The sequence below is a fragment of the Corvus cornix genome, chromosome 1 (assembly GCF_000738735.6).
Source record: "Corvus cornix cornix isolate S_Up_H32 chromosome 1, ASM73873v5, whole genome shotgun sequence".
In the NCBI taxonomy this organism is placed as follows: Eukaryota; Metazoa; Chordata; class Aves; order Passeriformes; family Corvidae; genus Corvus; species Corvus cornix.
The window spans coordinates 38519684-38544102 of record NC_046332.1 but is presented as its reverse complement, the minus strand read 5'-3'; the positions used below and the strand labels follow the sequence as shown (position 1 = coordinate 38544102).

General features: G+C 42.6%; 1 protein-coding gene across 3 annotated transcripts in view; it reads left to right on the top strand.

The window, feature by feature from the left end:
* MTMR2 (myotubularin related protein 2) overlaps nucleotides 1–24419 on the top strand; it is a 63145-nt gene that overhangs the window by 20622 nt on the left and 18104 nt on the right. For 2 of the 3 annotated variants that reach the window (XM_039563615.1, XM_039563629.1), the window contains exons 2-7: nucleotides 1192–1297; nucleotides 16824–16899; nucleotides 20124–20218; nucleotides 20396–20506; nucleotides 22496–22597; nucleotides 23295–23378. In XM_039563615.1, coding sequence (XP_039419549.1) covers nucleotides 1192–1297; nucleotides 16824–16899; nucleotides 20124–20218; nucleotides 20396–20506; nucleotides 22496–22597; nucleotides 23295–23378 — 574 coding nt within the window. Of the gene's footprint in view, nucleotides 1–1191; nucleotides 1298–8964; nucleotides 9259–16823; nucleotides 16900–20123; nucleotides 20219–20395; nucleotides 20507–22495; nucleotides 22598–23294; nucleotides 23379–24419 lie in introns of those variants that run through there. The other variant, XM_019286442.3, reaches the window with a different exon arrangement.

Sequence of the window (24419 nt, the reverse complement as noted above, 5' to 3'; positions counted from 1 at the left end):
AATTAGGGTTCTAGGCGAGGTTGCAGTATAAAAATGCTGTTAAATATAAGCTTATTTTAATTACTTACAGCTATCTTAGGAAAACTGTGTAGAAAAAGAAAATTTTTATTTTGCTTTGTTATTTAGCAAATCACATTCTATATCACCAGAGACGTGTGCTGGGAGAGTCTTTTTAATTCTCCTCAGGTTTATACGTATCCTTGAAGTAGAAAAGTTGTGTGTGATGAAAAGAGTTTTAATTCTGAACTTCTTCCACCACCGTACAGCTGCGGTTGGAGCTGTGCTGGCGTGCATTCAGGAGTCTGTCTGTTTTCATCCCCTTGCAGCGCACTAATATCTCCCATCTGAAAGGCTGAAATGGAGGCCGTTAGTTTCTGTAATTTAGGATTTGATCCAGTGTTAAGGAAACTTCCCCGTCCAACCATCCAGGAGCCAGTCTGACAGTTGCTCTCCCACCACATGAGATGGAACTGAAGCCCCTTTGCAGCTCCACACCCCACACTCAGAGACAGACCAGATTTCTCTGCCGTCTCAACCCCTATTTCCTATAGCAGGCCCTTAGACATCCCAGTCCTTCAAATACTTTAATCGTGGTGCAGTAACTAAATAACAAAATATAACAAAATAGCAGCTTGAGCTGGCGTCTCCAAGGAGGGATCCCAAACAAAGGAAACCCTGGGCTTTTATACCCTGACAGTCTAAATGCAGGAAGGTCCGGGGGTCTTTGGCTCCTGCCGTGTCTCTGCGTGTGCGGTCACCTGGCCAATTGAATTTCATTCAATTTCAAAGGGCCGGGCCACAGGTCCCCAGGCCCTTTGCTGTGCAAAGGGTTGGCAGTTCTGGCCTCTTGGCTCAGGCTCTTGCCACCAACAGCTCAACCTGCAGCTCCACTGCAGCTGCTCACGCAGCTTCGGGCACTGAGTGTGTTCCTCAGCACAAGCTGGTGGCTGCATTAATGTTGGCTCAGTCTGAGCTGAGATTTAGTAATGAGTTGTGTACGCTTTGGTAATCTCTGGTAATGGCAAGTAAAACAGGTTCTCTTAAAGCACTGCTGAGGGCTGAATAAGTGAGAATGGAAAGGGTGGGAATAATGAAAAATGCCTGATATGACTGTAAGCGAGTGGCTGGACTTGTCAGCTTTTGAACTTTCTTGAGCACAGTTTTGACACACTCTGGTGGTTCTCTTTATAGCGCTTCCACGTCGCAGTCGGACCATTCCACTCACACCAAATCTGCTTCTGCTCTGTCGTCTGACTCCATCTCCACCTCAGCAGACAACTTCTCTCCAGATTTAAGGGTATGTATGTTTTGTCTTAAAAAAGAAAAAAATACAAAATGTGACCTCTTTCAGAGAACATGTCTTGCTTCTGTGAGTTGGATATGGTAAAATAATGTCAGCTTTCAGTAATGCCAAAATACATTTAGCCAAATTACTGAAAGGGCCTGAAGTCAAGCAGGTGAAATTGAAGTTTAATCTCTACTTTATGATGTCCTTCTTGATAAAGTTGTTTAATCTTCAAAAAGCTGACTCTGCAATCCTCACTTGGAGATGAATTTTCAAAGCAACTCCATTTTCTTTTAGGTGCTTTAAGTAAGTGAAATCCTCAACCTGTCAGTTGTATATACTTTTTCTTCCTGTTATGTGTATGTATATATAAAAAGTGTTCTGTCTTGAGAACCTCTGCTTGTTTGTAAACACTGAGTCCTTGGAAGTACCTTCTTTCAGAGAAAGATTGCTATCTATCTCCAAGCTGATGAAAATAATCTGTCACAATGAATAGCTCTGACATAAAAAAGGTGCAAATAGGGCTCTTTTAAGTCTGCTATTAGATTAGTTAATTATAAACTCGGAGTTCTAGTTCAGTGTCACAGGGGTTTTGAAAGCTATCTGTATGCTCCTCTTATGAAAACAAGGGGTTTGCTGGTATATCTTAGCTTTAAAAAAAATGTCCCTGAGTATAAAACTGTTGGTACTGGTGCATTCCAGTAACAACTTGAGCATTTCTCAGCTGTGGTTGAAAATCTTTGTAAAATCTAAACACAGTAAAATTGCATAAAAATCTCTGAGTACAAAGCTAATTCCTTTGACAACCATGATGATTTTTCATCCCCTGAGTGTTGTCTCAGTCATTCACAATTAATAACAGAGAGTCCACCTGTTCATAAGTGACAAGAATATGAATGTTTCTTTCTAAAGGCAGTTTATTAGCCAATTTTAAGCTACAATTTGGAAATTAATCAGTAGTTTATGTGCATTCTATGATAGTTTGCACCTTTTGCCTATGGATCCAAAAAGTAATCTTCTGAACATGCCTGAGTATGGAAATTTGTAATATGTCTGAAGTTTTTCGCCTGTGAAGTTAGGGTGTTCAGTCACTCTAACATACAGAAAACATAATTTTTAGGCTGAGGCTAATTGGCTTATTGATATGAATAAGATTGAAAATTCTGCTACAGCTCTAACTGTATAATATTATATATGAAATTATTAAAAAATTAAACTTATTTTCTTATTTAAGTTTTTACTGAAGTTTGCGTATGTGGGATTCCTTTTTCAGTTTTGATGCGCAACTCAACTTGCCTTCTCACAGTTTTGGTGACGCTTCAGGACTACCTTTAGAAGTAGAGGACAAGCCAATATTTCCTTTTTAGAACTGAAGTTGTCTTTCCCTTCCAGTGGTTAAGATGGCTCAACATGTTGTCCTTGCAATCCTGATTGTGTTTTGTGACTCTTTTCCCACTTTTGTCACCTTATCTGTGTGAACTGTAAGCTGTCTGGGCAGGGATTCCAGCTCTCCTCAGCTTGTCTGGTTTCCTATTCAGCAGGGCCTCTGTACCCACTAGCAACCAAAAACAGTGTCCACAGGGGAATGTTCACTTAGCTGCATGAGAGATTTTTTTCAAGCAGAAGATGCCCATGTATTCCTGGAGGCCATTAGAAGCCCATAATTTCATGCTGTGCCACAGTTCCTGTAACATGCAGGAGTGATTTCTTCACGGCCTGCCCTCTTTTTTTTATTTCTAAGCAATCGAAAGTTCTGCCTTGGTTGGAGCAAATGCTGCTCCTCTTTCATTTTAGAGTAGTATTTCAGCAGAGATGGTAAAACAGAGAATTACTTATTTACAATAAAGTCACTGCAGGCTAAGTGTGAGCACCTGCTTCTGCTGGCAAAAGGCTTCTTGCTCTTCACCTGCATCAACTCTGTGTGAACACAATTTGGCACATGCCTTCTGTGCTTCACCTAAAGCTTACTCTTGCAGAGGTGGTGTGAGTGGCTGCAGTGCAGCTGTGTGTAGGTGTAAAGCTAGGTCATACCTTTACACTCGAGTGGCTGCTTGTCAGTGGTAGGCAGACCTAGAGAAAATGCATTCCCATGCTCCTACTTGTATTAGAGTATAGGGAGAAAGGGACAGTTTCCACCCCTGCAGGTTGACTTAATTCTCCTAGAGGAACTCATGCATTCATCATTTCATTCTTTATTCCTGAGAGTGTCTAAGGCTGGTGAGCAGTCTTTGGGGGTCAGATGATCTGTTCTGTATTCCAGTGCAACTGCAGACCCACCATCTGTCCTCAAATCATCACTGTCGGTGCTGGTGTGTTACTCTTTGCTCCCTGGGCTTCCTCTTGGAGCTTGGTGCCAGCTCCCAAAGGGAACAGTTATTTTGAGTGATGGTCAGGTAATGCTGATTTCTGTCAGGTCTTAAGTCAAGGACAATGGACGTTCCTTCCCAGGGCTTGTCATTCTTTGGCCGGTTTTCTTCGAATTGACACCTCTGTCGTGTGACAGTTCCACAAGTTTTGAAAGTCAGTTCTGTGAGGAATTTTTAAGGTCCTGATTGGTTTTGCTATTTTCTTGGAACTTTCTGAGATGTGGCCTTGCCTTGGATATTGCAGATGAGGCAGTACCATTAACTGATACAGTGACACGAGCATGTTCTCTGCTCTAGCTCTTTCCTTACACGCCTGAGCGTCTTGTGCAGCTTTCATTGGAACAAGACAGCACGAACTCCCAAGTCTTACCAGGTACTGAGATTTGAGCTAAGCATCTCATTACTGTGAGACAAAAAGAGGTCCCACATTGTTCCTGGAAGAGCATAAGAGAACAAGCCCTGAAGAAGGAGCTGATGCATTTTGTGGTAACTCTGTGGTATGGGAGGCGAGTGCCTGGGCTGCACGGTGTTCTCACAGGAAGGTGTTGCATCAGTTGGCTTTAAGAGGCTGAAAATAAGCTTTTCAAGATTTTGACGTGGATATGCCATTTATGTGATTATGATCTTGTTATGTGTTTAAATTTTTCCTGCTCGAGTGAATTGCTACGTGGATTCATCATCACTCCTACCTCTATTTGGTCTCTGCCTCTGCATGTGCATTGGCTCAAATTTAGGAATTAAATTTCTGTGACGATGGAAAAACACTATGTGATAGCTACAATTAGCACTCTCTTTTTCTGTGGGGAATTTTTAGAAGAATAGTAGGCGTCCATTGGGAGGAGGGAGCCAGGGGAAGGACCCACCTAATTTCTTGCAGTCTGTGCCTGCAGTTTTCTTTTGGAGTGCAATTAACGCTCTGTGTGTGTGCGCGCATGTGTGTAATGAGGTAAATGAGACAACCACTGGGGATTCCTACTGAATGCATGTGCAGTATTTTTCCTAAATCTTTCTCCAAAGTATTTAATAATAACCTTTATGAAGGTTTGGGGTTTTTTTTAATGTATATTGAGCATGTCAGTATCTGGAACTGAGATTAGATTCCCTTTCCAGTAGAAAGCTTACAGAATTTTCACTTCATAAACTAACTCTAAATAACTTTTGGCTGCTTCAGTTAGTTTCTTAGGAAAAAAAAAAAGAAGAAAAATACCCCAACAGAAAAACAACAAAGCACTCTTAGGTTCTCCTTCCACCCCCTTCCTGATCTCAAATCCAAAGCTGTTTAGAATTGATTTAGGGTATATACTCTTGTAGAGATTTTTTAGCAAACACACTGCCATATGTTTTAACATAAGTTATAGATCACGCAAGAACAGAATTGAAGTAGTTGGAAGTGAAAATGGAGTTGGAAATCTATAGATACTTTGTAATTTGGGTTGAGATGTTAAAAACACCTTAAAGCCAACATTGCCAAAGGGATTGGAGTGTATAAATAGCTGTTACAGATCTGGGAAGGTGGTGGTTAATAAAATACAGCGAGTTTCTTGCTCCTATGTCCTGTAGGCAGTATTTTCTCCTGTGCGTATGAGGAGATGTGTCTGTGCATTTTATAGTACTCAAGTCTTCTTGCTGATGCTCTTTTATCAGTAGGGATTTTCATTTTCAGGTAGCTGTTGCTTTATAGGATAATGCCTGAAGTTTACCATGTTCAAAGCTTTGGAGTAGCTCTTACGAAAGGGTTGGATCCTGTTCATTTGCAGTTGAGTGGATATGGCCAGCAGAGCCTGCTGCCGCTTCCCTTAAGAACAGTACCTTTGCCTGATAACTTGTTAAGGCCCATTGTGTTTGCTTTTGGATTTGTATGCAGCAAAAGCTGAAACCAAAGGATGGAAACTTGTATGTTGTTTTCTTTATATTGCTTCTTGCATCTAGAAAGAAGGAAACTACAGCAGATCTGTATGTCACCTGCATGGCCGTGCAGCCTTCAAAAAAAATTGTTCAAATCTTTGTTGTTAGCATTGCTGTTGTGACCACTAAACCATTCTCCCCTTTGAGGGCAACAGTAAGATCCACAATTCCTGATACTGCTCTGAAGTCCAGACAAAATACTGTACAAGTATATGACCCATCCTTCATGACTGTTGTTCTCTACATAGTGATTTTCTTCTTTAATATATGAGGAATTGGTGTATTTACAGTAGGTTTATGCATGAGATGCAAGAATATTATTGTAGCATTCCCGGGACTTGAAGGTTAGAAATGGGAAGAAACAGAGTGGCTTGTGTAACCTTAATTTGTTGTATATTGTGTATATGGTCAGAGACTGTAGACAAGCCCGTGTGGTTTATTTTGTGAGATGCATAACTGATGCATGACAAAAGGTATATGAAGGAGTATTTCCTTCCAAGACAGTAAATGGATACCGTTGCTGCCTCCTTAGGTTTCCTGGATTAAATCTATTTGGGCAAGTCTGCATTCAAGCTAGCCAACCACAATTCCTTTGCACTCTACAGAAGGACATAGATCATTTATGATCTGATCTATCTCAGCTTTAAGAATATGCCCATGCTAGGTGAGAATGTCATGGAGCTGAGCTAGAGAAGTCCTTGGTGCAGATGTTGGGAACATACTTTGAGGGGCAGCAAGTGATTTCTGAGTATCCCAGCTTTAACTGGGTTCCAGTAAAGGTACGGTTTTGTCTCTTTTGAGAACCTAATATGTTTCTCTTCTGACTGTGGAGAGAATGCAGACTAATACCTCCTAATACAGACTTCTAAAATTGAGGTAAATGCTGTCCCTCAGGTGATATTGGGCAGGATTAACTGAAATGCCAGTCACTGACTTTGCTGCCTTTGTCTTGCTTTACTCTAGCTTTAGTGCAAAGTAGCTTAGACTAGTTTTATGTAGAACACGTATATTGTTAGTAGAAAAACATATTGAAGAAAGATGTGATCCCCCCCACCTCCATCCTTTGCTGTAAATCACTAAAACTAGCCTCAGTGAGCTTTTCCATTACTATCTCCCTGCCAATGCAGGAAGTGTGTCAGGCTTTGGTTATGTGTAACACATGTTCAACAAGAGCTGGGTTTAGAGAGTGACATAACGTTTTAAACTCTAGGCACTCATTTAAGCAATGTTTTTCAGTTTTGATTTTAAGGGACTTTTCAGTCAGTGAGTGATGCTAGCTTGGAAGCACTAAATCATGACAAAACCTCTGCCTAAGCTCCTCCATGGTAGTTGAAGACTTTCTGCCCTGCCAGTCGGCTCCAGGATAATATATGGGGATAAATATTCCTGTTTTGGACTAGCCCTTGACTCTTTGCATGGGGCTGCCTGTAAGCAGCCTAGTACATAGCAAATGTGCGAAGATGTCTTCTGTGTTGGGAACTCTCCTTCCCCGTGCACTGGACTGTAACTGCTATTAAGTTACAGACTGTATTGCACAAGCCACCAGATGGTGAAGGTAATTGACCTGTTTTCACAAAACACTTGGCGAGATGTGAGCTGGTGATGCAGCAGTGAAATTGAATGAACTGTTCATCTTTTTACTGTCACTGTGTGAAGACTTGACCGTGTATTTCTCTGCATCATTGCTTCGTTACATTCTCACATGGAGGAGCACTTCACGTTTTTGTGGGTGTACGGGGGTAGAAGCTATGCAGGCAGAAGTGGCCCTTACCTGACCTGCTGCTAGCATTTCCATAGGTCCCTTTGTACACAGGCATGAAGTCCAAGGGCCAAATCCAAGAACAGGCAGTGCTTTACATTATCAAAGGTGTCAAACTGAGGGACTTAAAGAGCAGCAGAAGAGAAGTAAGGAAGTTTTACAGGGAAATATATTTTAGCTATCTTGAAATTCTTATTTTGACCAAACGAGTTGCCTGTGTGTGCTTGTGGGAAATGGGCTTCCTTTCTTTGGAGCATTAAGCTGTTGATGAACAAAGGCACAAAGGACTGGTTCTGGAGAATGAATGATGCTCTTGTCCATAAGCATGGTCATACCAGGACAGCCCTGTCCGTGACTGGAATTTAGCCCCTGCCATTGCCATGTTTTTCGAGGACTCCAGTTTATAGTAAGTGCTGCATATTTCATAAGAACTATAATGATTTTCATTTCAAAATATCCCAAGAGATGGAAAATCTTGGTCCCCTCCTTGCACCTCTCCCCAATAAGTCCTTTTCTGCACCTCCCCCTTTCAAGGAAACAAGCCCACAGAGCAGCCAACCTCTGGGTTGAAAACTATTGATTTCATGCAAATTAGATAGGGGAAAAGCCAGATGCAGTCAGTTTTCTGTCTCCTTTATGTGGAAATAATATTCCCTAAGTGCTCATCTAGTAAGAAAAGAGCAAAGACAGCAAACATTGCTAATTTTTCTTACATAGAGGTACCTAAATGCTTGAATATGAAGTAATGCATGGTGAAAGAAATCTCTGGAAGCATTTATGATTGCCATCTATTAGGAATGGAAAACTAAGGAGAATGAGCAAATGACCTTCATATGCTCTGAAAAATATTTTCATCTCTTCCTAATCGACTGCCATATTTCTCCTAGCTACAAAATGCAAGAATTTTCTTTTCGTTGAGTAAAACCAGGTAAGAAGTGGCTTCCCTCCTGCCCCCTGTTAGTTACAGTTTTGTAAATTTAAGGGCAGATCAGGCAGGCATGAACAAGCATGGTATTTAAAGGGAGTACATGGATTTGTGATTGCATGCAGTGCCTGCCAAGATTTGATTTTCTGTAGATGTTTTTGCACGGAATGAAACATCTTTGTTCCCCTCTGTATGATTGCTTGCTCATTATAAATATAAATTACCTGTATCAAACTCAAAAGTGAAATTCTTAGTAATGGAGGCAGTATTCTGTGACTTACTTTAGTTGGTAGAATTTTTAACTGTTTTTGATCAGAGTGTTTTTCTGTCACTTAAGACTGATGATATGAACTTCACTGAACTAGTTTAATGGTTTCCTTGAAACTTTTAATCTTCTTTTCACGTATAAGTTATTTGCTAAACAAAATTCAGTAACAATAATGGATAGAGTCAAGCTAATGTGCTGTCCAAAGTTTTTGAGCAGCCCATGGAGAACAGAGGCGTTGTGGTTTGAGACGTATGTGGAACCCTTGGCACTGAAGAAGGTTCTGTATTAAAAAATGTTGGACTTGTCTGAATAGATAATATCTTCAACCTTCTGTGCCAGGGAGTGTTGCTGAGTTGAGTCAATGACGACTTTCTGTCAGAGCCTAATGAGAGAATTTTCTTGAGGCACCAAGCCATACAAACTTGAAGAGACAAGCCAGCCGTGGCTGAACGAGTGGCCCTCAACAATGTGTTCCTTTGAGCTTCTAAGCCTTGCCTTGTAGCTGTGCAGCGAGGCCCCAGGAGATTCACCAACCCAGAGAACCCAGAGAGGCTGTTCTTCGTCACTGGACATTCGAGTCTGAGTGGAGAAGAACATCATGGAAAAAACAAAGCAGAAAACCCCAGGGAAACACTGCGTGGTGGCTGCTTCCTCCTGCAGAGGAGTCCCTTTATATTACTTTGAGGACTATATTTCTTTTTTTTAAATACAATAATCTTCCGCTTCTTTTTAAAGATTTTCAAGACAGTGGTAAGTAAGCAAGTGATTTCTCAAGCCCTTTTTTGCTCTCTCAAAATATATATGGTAGGTAGAGATCACAGTTTGTGATTTATTTTTTCAGTTGTGTCAGGAAGGCATAGTTAAAAGGCAGTTGCAGTGTACTTTGTATGTTATTACTGTCTTTAGAGTAGTGTAATACGTGATCTGTTGTCAGAACATTTTTTGATAACTTAAGTACCTCTTGTGGTGTTTTTTAACCAAGCTAGGAGGCTGCCTTTGGCCAAGTGCTCTCTTAGGAGTTGAATGGGCTTGATGTGGTATTTGGACGGTATGTTTGATTCTTTGTGTACTCTTTTTAAATGATCCATGTGTCCATGGTGTTTTGTCTTTTCCCCTTTGAACTTTTAATATCCCAAAGGAATAAGACATAAAGCATTTCCTTGCAATTAATATCTTGCAGCTCTGAATGCCTCTAACATAGTTTTTTGAGCCATCTGGTCATAATCCTCAGAAAAGTCCCCATGCCTCAGCAGGCAGAGATATTTCTGTTTGTTCCCATAGTCTTTCTGCTGTGGTATTCTTAATGATTCAAAAATAATCAACAAAGTCCATTTACTTGCCTGACTTATGTTTTATTGCATTTCCAGTAGGATTCTTTGCACATAAATCTTCTCAAAGTACACTTGAAATAGCCATAAATGGCAGCTGAAATTCTCCTCAAAGTAGTGCAGTGTTTGCAGTCAAGTAAGCATGGCTTCTGTTCCATGGTCCTGATAATTGAGCACTGAGAGGACAAAAGCACCTTAGCAGTAAAATGCTAGGAAAAATGTGCCCTTTTTCCTGTTGCAAGCAATGTTTCATTTAGAGAAGAAACCTATGCACCTGTGAAAAACTGTCCTAAAGAAGCATACTCATCTTGTTTCTGCACAGATTTGTGTCAGGCCTGCAGCTTCTGTCAATGTCAACTGGACGGAATTAGTCCTCTGTGGGGATTTTTTTTCTGGCATGAATCGAAAGAGCTTTTTTATCTGTTTTGTTTCAGGCATTTTTACACCGTCACTGGAGTAATGATAAATCTTAATGCACCTGCCATAGTGGCACTGTCCTTTGTTGATTGACTGACGGAAACAGCCATGAAAGAGGAAAGGGATGCAGTGGTAGGGCAATTCAGGGGAAGGAATAGGTGAACATGGTTTGAGACCCCCAAAAGGCATTTAAAGCAGAGAAGCATTGGTTATGTAAGTGTATAGGTTTTGCTATTAATTTACAAACAAAGTTAATGAATGAATCAAGTATGTAAAAGTAATCCTATGGCTAAGTCTTTGCAGGAAGGCTGACTTCCCTTTTGTGGTTCTTTGTGACAGCAGACAAGAGCCAGCTCTGACACAAAAGCTGTCTGTCATACCTCAGCTAAGACAACCTGTCTACAAGCTTTGGAGCCATGCCTTTTTAAATGGAATTCATGCAGTATTTGTATCTGACTTGGCTCATTCCCTGCTGCCTCTCTGCACACAGCACGTTTGTACTTCTCTGCAAAGTGTAGGATATGACTGCTCGGTTGTTAGGAGATGTCCAGCAGATTGGGTTTTGCTATGTTGACCACAAGGAAGAACCAGGGTTGGGATTTGCCCTTGTGAGTCTGCACAGACATTCCTTTATCCTAGTTCTTAGCTTTCAGTGGGAAGAAGGGTACCTATGCTAAAGGTGCTTCTCCTAGGTATCCTGCTTTCCACCAACAGGTATAGAGTGCCTAGGGCGACCAGCACAGATGTAGATCTCTAGGTTTAGGTGAAGTGGGTATTCCTGCAGCTTACTGACTATCCTGCCTGCAAAGTGGCAAAAACTATGATTAAGGAGGAAATTTAATCATTTTCCATTTCTTGAGACAAAGGCATTAAAAAAAAAGAGAGGGAAGGAAAGTTTAGATATGTTAAGTACAACCAAAATATTCCCAGGTAGTCCTTTAAATGTGAAGTATCAGAGAGGTATTTTCCTGTAGGAGATAAAACCTGTCACTTGGCTGTTGAGTTTCGATTCCATGTTTCACACTTGATTTGAAAAGATACATATTTTTTAAACTCTACTCATTCTCTATGTTTTTGTACATGTACAACATGCACATTCCTGTCCCTGCACCATATCTTTCACCTGTTGCTTCTGACCAGTGTATGCTCACAAGGTAGACAGAAACATGCCAAATCTGAGTTCAGGGACTGCAGAAGCAAAGGGACTTCGTATGTGTGTGTAATGTTTGTCTATACAGGGAAGTTTTATATGTTTATGTCAAGGGACCAGTTCAGAGACTGCCTTCCTCCTGTAGGAAACATAGAAGAGGACTGTGTGTAGCTGGAACAAAAACAGTTCCCAGCTTGGAGAGCTTGTCTTCTCAGAAGATGGAGCAGACATGGTTTTGGGGAAAGGAGTAACACAGGAGCAAGGTGTTCGTGCTGTTGGGTTGAACGTGTCATACCAGTGCTGCAGCTTTATGCATAATAACTCTGTTCAAAATGTGCAGAGTGACTTGGAGTGTGTAGGAGGTTACCAAGGAGAGATTAACTCAGAGGAAAGAAAAAAAATTACAAAAAGGGTGCATTTTAATATTGTCTAAGCCAAAAAAGATTCCTTTTGCTCATTTTTATTGTGATTCAGGATAGAAGAATCTCTGCAGACTTGAGAAAACTGTTACACAACAATTTAGTAACACAAACCTGTCTTCCCTTAAGTTGTGAGAAGCCAAACAATCTGACCTTTATGGGTTTTAGGACTCAAATATTCAGAAGAAAGTAAAAGAGAATAACTGGAAAATGGCTAGGAGAGATCTCGAGTGCTCTCCTCATGCATCTTTGTTATCAGGAGGCTTGTGCAGTGTCCAGGGATAAAGTTACTCTCTCCCTGGTTGGTCTGAGGTGCTCCCTCTCTCTTGCCCAGTTTTTATTCACCTTCACTCCTGTAGTCACACCCTAAGCTAGTCCTGGCAAAATGATGCAGGTTATGGGAAAACTTCCATTACAAAAGCCATAAAGTGGACCTGGGCATCTTGACTGAGCTAGATGCAGAAGCAGTGACAGCACTGGCAGGGTGGGTGGGAGGAGGCAGGCCTGGCTTGGCCTCAGCCAGCGCAGGATGTGGGTTGTCAGGCAGGCTGTGCAGCATCGCTGGTAGGCAAGCGCCTCACCAGGCAGCACAAGAGGAAAACACACCAGCTGTTTTGTTCATGGTCAAAAAGCAAACCCTGAATTTAGAGCTTCATGTACCCTCTCAGGTCCTTCTGGAACAGTGTTCAGCGGTGCACAGGCCTCTAAGACCCTGTGCATAGAGTTTGCTTGCAATTCAGCTCTGTACCACCCCAGGCTGGCTGCAGCTACTCAGGGTGAGCTGCATGCACGAATTGTGCAGGGACATCAGCCAGGAGAGGGATTTTTGTAGCAGCATGCTGGCTGCTGTGTTGGGAGGCAGTGTGAACATGTGGTTGTAGAGAACTGCAGTACCAGAACTGCAGTACCCTGAATTGCAGCAGTCCTACCTTTTTAGCAGGACCTAAATCCCTTTCCCTAACCCCATACAGGCAAGCAAAAGAGATGATGATTTTGTTCCTCAGATCTGGAGGTTGCCTCAACAAAACAGCAGTTTCCCTGTCTTGGGTGCAGTAGTTGGGAGGGCATGAGAGAGCTCTGCACCTCCAGCCAGGGGTGACTGTGCAAACACAAGGTGGGATCCTGGAGTAGAGAAGCGGTTGTTGAATGTAGCAGTGTGGGTTTGTTCTGCGAAGTCACTGCTTGAGCAGAGGACAAAGGTAGGTGGTGGCATGAAATCCTCACACCCTCTGAGCCAGGATTTGTGTTTAGATTCTAAGGTACTCCCATTCTCAGACTCCTGGAGAGCTGTTTCATCTAGAGGGAGAGCTGCTGACGGGTGGGATGGGTAGATGATGTTACTTGGTAAAAGAAGACAGAAATAAAGGCTGTTCTGGTATGTAATGAGACTTCATTCCTCCAGAGATTCAGTTACCAGGCATAAGATTTTTGAGGGGAAAAGATAACGAAGACCTTCTTCAACTTAGAGGCAAGGCAGAGTATTCCACTGGTTCTTGGTCATTGCATCTGTTTGTTACAGAAACCATCTTGGTGATGGTTGTGACAGAGTCACTGGGGTCCTATTCCTAAGTAATAATGATTCGCCCAGCTCTGCATGTGCTCTTCATTGCAGATCTCTAAGGACTCTTTGGTGTTATTCCCACAGAACAATTTAAAAGGCTGAGGCACACAGAGGTGGCACGTTTCAGCTGCAGGAGTATGTGGTACCTGCCTCAATAGCATTTATGGATCAGCAGCTGCCGTCTCCCCACTGCAGCCGGGCTGCCGCAGTCGTGTCCCTGGCTCCCTTCCCTGCTTCCTCGCCTTACTGGTGCTCTTAATTTAATTTTGAAAGGCTTGCAGAGGGCTAAATTTGGGCCCAAGAGTGTTATTTTTAGAGTCTTGAAAATAGGCTAATGTACAAAAAAAGATTTTCCTCACAGTTTAATGAACCATTTTTGGATTTTGAGGGGGAGAGGAGGATGGCAGTAAGATGGAAAGGCTTTTCATGTCACTGCCTTAGTCATATAAGGAGCAAAGAGCCCATTTATAATACTGACGTCATCTTAGAGCTTCATGTGCATTGTCCCATGCCATTCTTTCTCCTTGATCTGTTTCCAAAACTCCTCTTCTCTTATCCACCCACTTTTCTTACCTGCTGCTGGCCCCTGTCCTCCAGTGGTGCCACAGATGTCTTCTCCTGTGCCTGCTGCCTGCATTTTCAGCCCCACACAGATTGCGTTTCCCAAAATCAATTTTAAGGAGCCATTGATGGAAGTGAGTTTCAGGAAAATATCTACCATTCATTTCTTGGCTTCTGCCAGGATGGGTTTCAAGTGCCCATGTTCCAGCCAGAAGCTTATTCAAAATCTCGTGCTGAGCAGGTAGTGCATAGACTGGTACAATAGAGAAGTGTTTGTCCTAGGCTTTCTGACCATGTCTGTCTCAGCCTCTTGGGACGGATGATGGTTATCCAGGGGTTATGTGCTTGCACTGACTTTGAAATCATTGTGGACTCAGTGCTTTGTTACCTGAGATAGGTATTGTGCTGAAGTCACTTGAGGGGTGGTGAAAATGAGTTTAGTCCTCAAGACTGTAGCAAAAAAAAAAAAAAAAAAAGAAATAATAAGAGGGGAGGCAAGGAGGCCGACCTTGAAGTGCTGTGCTTCCAGGAAGCCAGCCGTCTGCTGCCTGGTGTTGAAGTGAGCACGGGTTTGATTGCTGACCCTTTCCTCTGGCCCTGGGGGCAGAGAAGTGTGAATGAGCAGATGGATTTTATTAGACTTAGAAGAGACACTTTTTAAATTGAAAAAGTTTTCAACCTTGTCTTTACAGAACGGTGTTCACATGGAGGTTCTTCATACTGCTTGCTTATTCCCTCCTTCTCTCCCCCACTTGCAGGACAGGGTTTAAAACCCACCTGAGCACTGCCCACCTCTGCCGCCTCGGCAGATGTTTGTCATACCGAGTGCTTTCTATGTGTCTTACCTCATATTTGTTTTGGCTTAAGATACAACCCAGTCCCCCAAATGTTTACTGCTGAACGTGCTCCTGCTGACATCTGCAGGAGAGCAGCAAGTCCAGCTGTTGACCAAAGTGATCCTGGCAGCAGCTGCTGCCCGTGTGGGGTACGGACCTTCTCAAAGAAGCTGTGATCATGTTCTGAATGCAGAGTGTATTTTCACTAATGTCCTTCCAAGATAAAAGGCCAAAAAGATGACCACCACTTATGGGCTAATTAGCCAGAAGCCTCCATCTCATTTATCATAATCCAGATGTTACCCTGCTAATTTCAGGGCTGTTACTCAAGCACAAAATTGGACACAGAGGAGTTGAGAGTGGGTCTACATCACAGGCTTTTGTCAGGGAGGCCCTCAGTCAGGGCTTTGATGGGGTGTGTGATCTTTGGCCAACACAGCTGTTCTGACAAGAAGTCCTCAACATCGATTTCTGCTTGTTATACCAGCAAAACCTTATTTTTATTGATATTGCTGATGTGGGGGAAGAGAAGCTTCCCAGCAAGTTGCTGCCAGTGTGAGTTCTGTCGGTGGTGACCTCTCCTTACTCATCCTGTGGACCCCAGCCCAGCTGCTCTGGAAACCTCCGTGTTAAGACCTGGTCTAAGTGGGTGCAGTTGTGAGGTTTCTGTTAGGAAGTCGGGACTGTACTTGCTTTATTATTAATTTTTTTCTAAGTCTTTTGAATGCATTTTTTCAAATGTACATCTTGTTCTCAAGAAGGCTTTGATCTTGTTAATCTTTTCATCTATGCATCAATCTGTTGTGTGAAAATGCTGGAATGTGCTCTTATTGTGGCAAGGGCTTTCTTTGGGTTTGTTTCCAATTTTTTTTGCATAGTTTAGGGAATTTTTCTTCCCCGAGGCTCTCCCTCTGGCTTGATCCTACATGAAAGTTGACCACAGACGTGTCAGGTTCTAGAATGCTACTTTAGGCTATGTCTTTGAATTTTCTTTGCAGGGATTTCCTGACTCCAAATTGAAGCAATTCTTTCTCTTTCCTTGCATTATGATAAAGAAAACATTTTGGGTGAGCCTGCACATTCAGTTGTGAGCAGCAATGAGCTCCCTCTGCCTGTCTTCACCAGGCGGGACATACACCAACCTTGAACTCAAAGTTTTGTGGTTGCTATAGCATGAGGCAGAGTCTGGACTAACTTACCTGCTCTCTGTCTGTATTAAGAGGTTGAGCAACCTGTACTGCTGTGCTTGTGGTCATTTGTCCAGTTTGAGGCGTGGACAACATGAGTAAATCCATCTGCATTTGACCACATAGCCTTAATCTTGATCACTTATATTGGCTTTTCTCTCCTAGTTCTTATAGGTTTAGACCTCAGTTTACGCTTTCCTAGTTACAGCCATGCTTTCCTAAAATGTCCATCTGCTCATGATAGCAGCTGTTCTTGTCAAAACCCTTGTGTAAATGCAACCATAGATCTGAGAAGTCATGCCCTGTGGTATAGCATGAACCCAAAGGAAAGTGAAGAAGGGGTCATTTGGCAGCCAAAAAAAAAAAAGAAAATCTGAACTGTACCTCCTATATATGCCTGTCAAAATAGGACCTTTTTAACTGAGTCCAGTCAGGGCTTTTGCAATTGTGGGACCCTCACTGAGCAGTGGAGTGACCAAGGTGACCTTTTCAACTTTCCTCAGTGTAAACTACAAATTGCTCTGCTGAATAGTTGATACCATTGTGGTAATCGCTGAGCCCTTCAACTGGGAAAGGAACTGATTCCTTTGGCTCTGTATACATAACTGTGAGAGAATTTGACTTGTGATGGTGGGCTGGGCAAGAGAAGGTTGGAGCATGAAAGGACACCTGGGAAGTGTGCTGCCAAAGCACAGAGCCTGGTGTTGACCTCTGAAGAGACCCTAGGCAGTACTTCAAGATCTTTGAATATTTGTTGTCCTTGATACTGTTGACCTGATACTGTTACCTGAAGTGTAAACTTCTTGGTTTATGAAAACATAATGAATTTCTCTTTGTACTTGCATCTTTTGCCTAGGTCCTGAGGGAAGCTAATAAATTGGCTGAAATGGAAGAGCCGCCTTTGCTACCTGGGGAAACCATTAAAGACATGGGTACGTGAAGAGGAAATTCCTTATTGTTTGCTGACAAACAGTAAAATATCCACAGAGTGAAATATCTTGGTGGTCACTGACCAACAACAGCACCTTGCAGATGTTTTGGGAACCATGATCAGGTTGTTTCATTAATCGAGCTATTGCACATTACCTGGGCCAAGGTAACTGTGTCTTCTTTTAGCACGTGGCAAGTACAAGGCAATTCAACGCTCTTACCATGAGTGATGGGGTGAGTTGTACAGCTCTGCATTTGCTGCCTCCTGAGAGGACATGGATCAACTGTTTCAGTTTGTCCTTGCCACAGGGTAACTTCTTAGGCTGACACAGCCCAGTTGTGTGTCAAATCTCTGTCATGGACTCTAGGAAAGGATACAGTCCTTTTGCAGGGAACTTACTGCGATGGGGGATGGGTTTTTTCTTTTTTCATCCAGATATTGTGACATGCATCAGATTTGCTGATGCTCTCCATTCTGAAGGCTTGAGTAAGCCTCTTGATTAATTTTCTCTGAAAGATTTTGCATTCACTTTTTTAACATGTTGCCTTCCTTTTAGGATGGTATAGAGGAGTGCAGCTTCAGTCCTAAACATAAAATACCGAAAAAACAAAAACTGAAAATACTTCACAAAAAAAATGCACCCAACAACGACAACAATATAAAACCAAGCACAAAACCCTCCAAACAACCCACCTCAATGATTAATCTTTTTCTCAACCTCTTTCCTAAGGACTCTGAACTCATATTCCAACCATACACTGCAGACTGATATCTATCTCACTCCACCGACACAGCTCTGACAGTGAGGCAGTACTTTGAAGGGTTCCTAGGGAATGTTTTAAGAGATCAGAGTTACCAGTGTTTTATCTGTTGGCAAATGGTGTGATGAGCGATGTAAATCTATAAGACTGGGTGACTTTTGGAGTAGCCCAGACAGCAGCTGCCTGTTCCAGCAAGAAGCTGGAGGCAGCAAAAAGGAAATCTTTGTTATTCACCAGCAATAATTGTTTCCTGTTAAAAGTGTGAAGAAAGGCAAATGTAATTCTTGTATTTTACAGGGAAGGGAAGAAAAAATATTTTCAGCCAACCCAATAATCTAGGGTAAGATTGGCCTGTAAAAGACAGGAATTCCACAAGCAGGGGAATTAGTAAATCTGGTTTCTGGTTTCTTTCTCCCATATGTATTCTCTTATACATACCAAAGACTGAGATCATTAGGCTTTCCCGTGGTGATAGCACTACTACAACCTCTCTATTATACCTGGCATTCGTCCTCACAAACAGTGGAGCACTTTAATGCCGTGGAGATCCCTGTTTATCAAGTAGGGACTGCTGAAATCATACAGCTGTGGCAGGGTTAAGGTCAGACAAGCCATGTGTGTAGGTGCATTTGTACATGCGCAGTGTAATCAAGTAAAATTGTTTCCTTAGGAAACCAGGCTAATAAAATGCAAATGTGAAAGGTGGTGTGGCTTACAAGCTGGCAAGGCCGGTGTTTGAGATCGCGCCTGGGGTTCCTTACCTTTCCTCTTTACCCAGAAATCCCGTTCCTTTTCAGATGTAAATGCATGCTTTTCTTATTAGTGGATTTTGCTGGGGTTTTTTAAAACATTTTGAAATTACATTTTGAATAATGGGAACTCCAGTGGAAAAACTAGGCAGGCTGCCCTCACCCTTGTTATGCTTCCTGAGTCTGCTTTCAAACCTCTGTCAAACTAGTCTTTGAAAAGAAGTGATTAATAATCGGCCACTAATGAAACACTTGGTTTAATTAGAAATGGCTATAAGCATTTTGTGTTTAATTGTCCTTCAAACAAATGTGTGTGAATTTATACAAATAAATAAATAGTGGAATTACTAGCATGTTTATATATATATTTTATTTCTTTTTAACCAGATATTGTATGCTACATATTTTGCTCTGAATTTGTCACTTCTGATATTTTAAGGATCTTTCTCCACATCCAAATCTCGAGAGTCAATGAAGACAATGCAGAAGCAGAACTGATGTGAGGATGTTTTAGTTATATGAGTTGCCAGTGCCCTGGAATAAGGCAGACTTCTTATCTTTCTCCCTCTGGGCTAAATCTCATGGGATAAAGGTGGAAGAAATTTAGGTTCCCATCCTGACACCCCAGCAGCCTCATACCTCGTGTTCATGGCGGCTGTCTTCTGGGTAGGAGGCGAGCCGTCCTCCTGACACAGCCCTTGCGAAATGGGTGGCCTAGAGCTTGGAGGCTTGAGGTTATTAAGATGATCCAGGGAATTCTTTCATGGATCTGGCAGCTCTGGTCAGTGGGTCTCCTCTGTGTTTTTGAGGGGTGTCATTACTTGTTGGTGATATTGTAAACCATTGCCATGACACAGCCAGCCAACTGCTTCAGTGGCAGAAGACCTGGTAGGCGGTAGAGGTGGGGAGGCAACAACTTAAATCTTGGCCTTTTTAATTGATATAAAACAGAAGGGCAGTTAGGAGAGGTGTTTGCTGTGGAAAGCCAGCAGCACCTCTTGCCTTTTGCTGGAACAAGTGAGAAACATTTGAGGCCTTTTAAGAAGGGGACTGTTTTGAGTCACCGTCACTCAGGCTCAAAAATAATTGAATTGTGTAGAGTAACTTGATCGCTGACTTCAGACCTAGAGCACCGGCAGCTGGGTGTTACATAGATTCATGGCTCCTGCAGATCACTGTAGCTCTGCTGGCTTTTAGCATGAAGGCCTTCATCCCAGGGCTGACTCCACATGCAAGGGTGTACAGAAGGACCCAGGCATCCTAAAACCTGCCTGCACAAGAACTGCCTTCTCCTGCCCCAGGTGGCACAAACCATCTTGGGCACAATCCTTAGCTTTTATGCAGATTGTTGTCAGCTTCAATTGTGTGCATCCAGGCAGGAGTGGTCTCCTGTTTTCATGTGTGTTCTCAGCTACTGGCAATAAGAGCAAACAGTGTGTACCAAACACTGGCCTGTTGACAGGGGTAGCAGTTTTGTGCAAATGGAGGATTCTGGGTGGTGGTACTATTTCTACCCAAACATTTACCTTCTCCACTGAACTGAAACTTGCATGTTAGCTCTAGGCTCTAGGCTAGAACCCCAGATTAAGCTTGTTTTAATTTCATGATCTGCAAGGTAGGGCCCCCAAATATTGCTGCTGGCATAATTTTTCTCCCATAAATTAACCGTGAAATTAACAACTTCTTATTTTCTTTTTTTTTTTTTTTTTTTTAAGCTAAGGATGTTACTTACATCTGCCCCTTCACTGGAGCAATCAGAGGAACCCTTACTGTTACCAATTATAGACTGTATTTTAAAAGCATGGAACGGGTAAGCTTTTGAAATGATCTGCTTTCGTTACCTTTTCAGTCTTTAGACCTACGTGTTGTCTGAGAGTAATTCTGTCTGAAATGTAACTATATGTTTGGGAATATAGACATAAGGGAGCAGGAGCTGGGGATTTTTCCCCCTCCCCTTTTTAAACTCACAAATTTCAACTGTCTACAGGACCCTCCTTTTGTCCTAGATGCATCTTTAGGTGTAATCAACAGAGTGGAGAAAATTGGAGGTGCTTCCAGTCGCGGTGAGAATTCATACGGGCTGGAGATTGTATGCAAGGTAAACTTTTATCTGTGTTTTGCAATAGGGGAAGGGGAACATGTATTTTTAAAGGTTTTCTCTGTAGTACTGCAGGAATTTCTGCAAAATGTTTCAGTCAGTATGACTTCACAGGTGTCAAAAAACATGATAAAAGTCATTTTCAGTATTCTCCAGCTCCACTCATTTGAGAAGAGGTCCAAAGCTTTTTTCGGGCTTTGTGCTGGGCAATGGCTTTTCTTCATCAAGGAAGTGTCAGCCTGCATCCTCAGTTTTCAGGGTGACCCACCAGACTTATTCTAGGTAGACCCCAGCTACTGTGGAATGCCATAAGCCTGTCACTCATTTGCATTTAAAGAGCAAGAAAGGGGCACGTTTCCCCCCTAAATCATTAGCTCATGTCCACCTGTTGCTGTGCTTTGCCATGAGGGACTGGTGAGTAGCCTTCAGTCCTTGTCAGGGCTGTTCTTTCGTTTCTTTCAAGGCAGTGCATATTTCACATGTGCCTCTCAAGAGCCCTTGGAATAACTGGAAATACAAACTGCAGTAAAAACTAACAATTTGCCTCCTCATGTCTGCTTGTTATAGACCCACAAAGAAGATAAAGCCACCATCTCCCCTCCTAAATTCATATCTCTGGATGGCGTGGCCCCTCTGCTTCCCTCAGTGACCACACAGGAAGAGCTGGATTCAGAAACTTGTCGGTCTTGGGCTGCTTAGAGCTTGTCAGAGCCCCTCAAGGCTAAAAGGATGCCACTTGCTGGATGAGAGCAGATGCAGGAAAGAAAAGGAGTCCCAAACTGCTCTGGTCACTGCTGTGGTTTTGAGGCACCAGGAAGCTAAGCAGACTGTCACGCTGTGGGTGTGCTGAGTCAAGACCAGTTACTGCAATTTGTACCAAATCATCCAGCTGCTCCCTTGTCCTGTGGCAGTAATAACCCACCCTGGCTAACATAGGGTGGGCTGCTTTTGCTGGCAAGCTAATTTGTTCCCTGTTTTGATCTGGATTCCTAGTCCTCAGCCATTTTGTCATAAGCACACTTGCTCAGGTTTGGAGTGAACGGTATCATTTCCCTGGGTGGGAAACTCAGGCACAAACTATAGATGGGTGTTTTGGCCTTTTGTAGCATATTTATATATGTCGGCCTGCTTCACCAGGATATGCATAGCAGTTTGGTGCAATAATGGAGAGGTACAGATACAGCTTCTGCATCCTGAAAAGTTCTCTGTCTGAGACCAGTCATGTAATCCCTGTAAGGAAGCAAAGTCTTCAGCTGTTTATCTCATTCTCTGACTTGCTCTACTGTCTTCATGTACTTGAACTTGATAGCTCATTTCCTGTTGATGGGTTTTAAACTCTTTACTGCAAGCAAAAACTTAGAGATGCTTTATTTACTCTCCAAATTTGGTTTTGTAGATGACTACGGAAAGGTCCTGAAGGACCGCTTTTTGTACTGCTGTGCAAAGTGGAGGAGCTCTTGGTTTCATGACATCCTCTTGAGTGCTCTGAGAGATGGAAAGTTTAAAGGGAGATGGCATTGGATGCTTTGCACCCAACTGGCTGTCCTTGGGCCCTCTACATGCAGTACCTCTGTGGAGGTACTTTTTTAGGCCATCCCCTCCAGTGGTCTTGTGGCACTGCTCAGCGTGAGAGCTCAGTGAGAGCCGAGGAGGTCTGTCTCACAAAGTCCTGCTGGTCAGGCATAGCATTTTCCTGAGCAGGGCTCTCCTCAAGACTTTCAGCAGGTGGAGAGCTTCATGTGAAGGCAAGATGCTGTGGTCGGGCACAGCTGTGCCCTTCCTTGGCTGCTCTGCTGTTGTTGGAGGCTGCAGACAACCCCTGAACCAAGCCCAACATTGCAATACAGCACTGTTCAAAGTAGAGTATTAAATCAGTGCTAGAAAGGGCATTGTGATGTGACCCTGTTTTGAATTCTGGATTCTGGATTTTCCTTGGATTTTGAAGTGGTTCAGAAATTTGTAACTTGATTTCCCTCTTTTTTTCCCTAGGATATTCGAAACTTGCGGTTTGCTCATAAGCCTGAAGGGAGAACTAGACGATCCATATTTGAGAACCTAATGAAATATGCTTTTCCAGTTTCAAATAATCTGGTTAGTGTTTTCTCTTCAGCTTTTGCCAAAAGACACAGAGCAGCACTAAACTGTTTTGTTCTGTCCCATCTACTTAATACAGCATTCACATGGGGTGCATTTTCTTGAAGGAGAGGAAGTGCTGGTTTTCAAATCTGTTTTAAACTTAATTCTGTAGGAGTTTAGATCTTGTAAGAAACAGGAAAAGTCTATTACCATGCACTTCTTTCATGCATGGGGAATGACTTACTGATAAAGCCTTGTAACAGAGGGAAAGTACTCAAATCACAGTGACATCCATCAGGGGTTTACAGCTAATGGTGACTGCACTGCCCCAAATCTGGAATGCAGCCCCTCTGCTCTCTAATGTCATGACACTGCAATTGTTGTTTCAAATGCTGGTTGAAAGGATCTGGTTGTTAATCTGTAAGAGTATTCTTGCCCAAGTAGTTTTATCTTCTCTCTTTAATAACAAACTCCTTTTGTCCATGAAGTACTAGGTAATAGCTAAGGAAGATCAGGGACATATTGTAAAGGATATTGTTGTACTAATTACCTGCTACAGTGAGAGCGTTAATCTTTTTTATAAAGCCCTAAAAGAAAAGTGATGCAGTGGGAAAAAGAATGGTCAGTCATGAATTACTATTTGAGATATCAAACGTCCTGTAAATGGGCTCTGAGTGGGCTCTTAATGGTAAATTTTCTTTCTTTCTTTCAGCCACTTTTTGCCTTTGAGTACAAAGAGGTTTTCCCAGAAAATGGATGGAAAGTGTATGACCCAACTTGGGAGTACAGAAGACAGGTGGGTATTGTGCCACATCCTTCCTCAGCCTCTCCTCTTCAGGAGTGAGGTCTGTGCAGTAATATAATTACAGGTCACATGGAGTGGAGAATGAGCCTGCTGACAAATGCTGTGCAGGCTGGGTTAGGATGTTGTTCTCCACGCTGCAGTGATTGATGAGAGCAGTACAGCTTTAGAGATGGTGGCATCCACTGATGGACATCAGCTCAGGCTCCAGAGAGCTAACTTCAGGCTCTGGTAGAAAAAACTAATGCTCTGGCTTGGTGATCAGGTGCTGCTGGTAGTGAGGAATGGAGGGTGTGTGTTCCAGGTACAGGCATCCCGTTGTTGAGTTTCACACCTCAGTGCTTGTTTGTATTAGCTTTAATTCCTTCCAGGTTTTCCTGTCTTAAACAGCAACCGGGGGGGGCGGAAATTAAGTGTAGAATGCCTTCACTACCTAAGGTGTGGTTCCTCAGCATAGGGAACAACCTAGAGAGTACTGTGATTTACCATCGTTTAGAACACACAGTTGTAGTGTGTCCAGAGTAGACTGATCAAAGGTATTAACGACCATGAAGTGACAGGCTGTCAATTAGGAGTACTGTGGTAAAAATTTGAATAGTCCTCTCTGGGGTAAAAGATGGGAGAATTTTGATTTTTAAAATGAAATCACTTCTGTCATAAAATTGTCAAGTAGAAGAAAGAGGATGATTTGGTGACATGTTTGCCCTGGACACAGTAAGCTTCTGTCTCCTCCAGATCTGCCAGAATAAAACCAATTTTCCACTGTAAAATTAAGAAATTTTAAGCCACGCAATTTAAAGGTTTATTTGGGTCTTTCTCATCAAATCAAACAAAACCAGACCTCTGTCCTAGCCTAGTTGTTCGTCTCATTCCTGGAATCCAAAACCTAAGGATTTGTTTTTCTGGTTCTAGTCTTCTAGAAGCTGGGCATGCCTTCTAAATTGGTTATCTAGGCCTGTCATTAACAGATGGGAGAGAGCGCTTCGCTGTTGGGGGTGATCTGTTCTCTCCTAAAATAGCTGCCTAAGATAGATC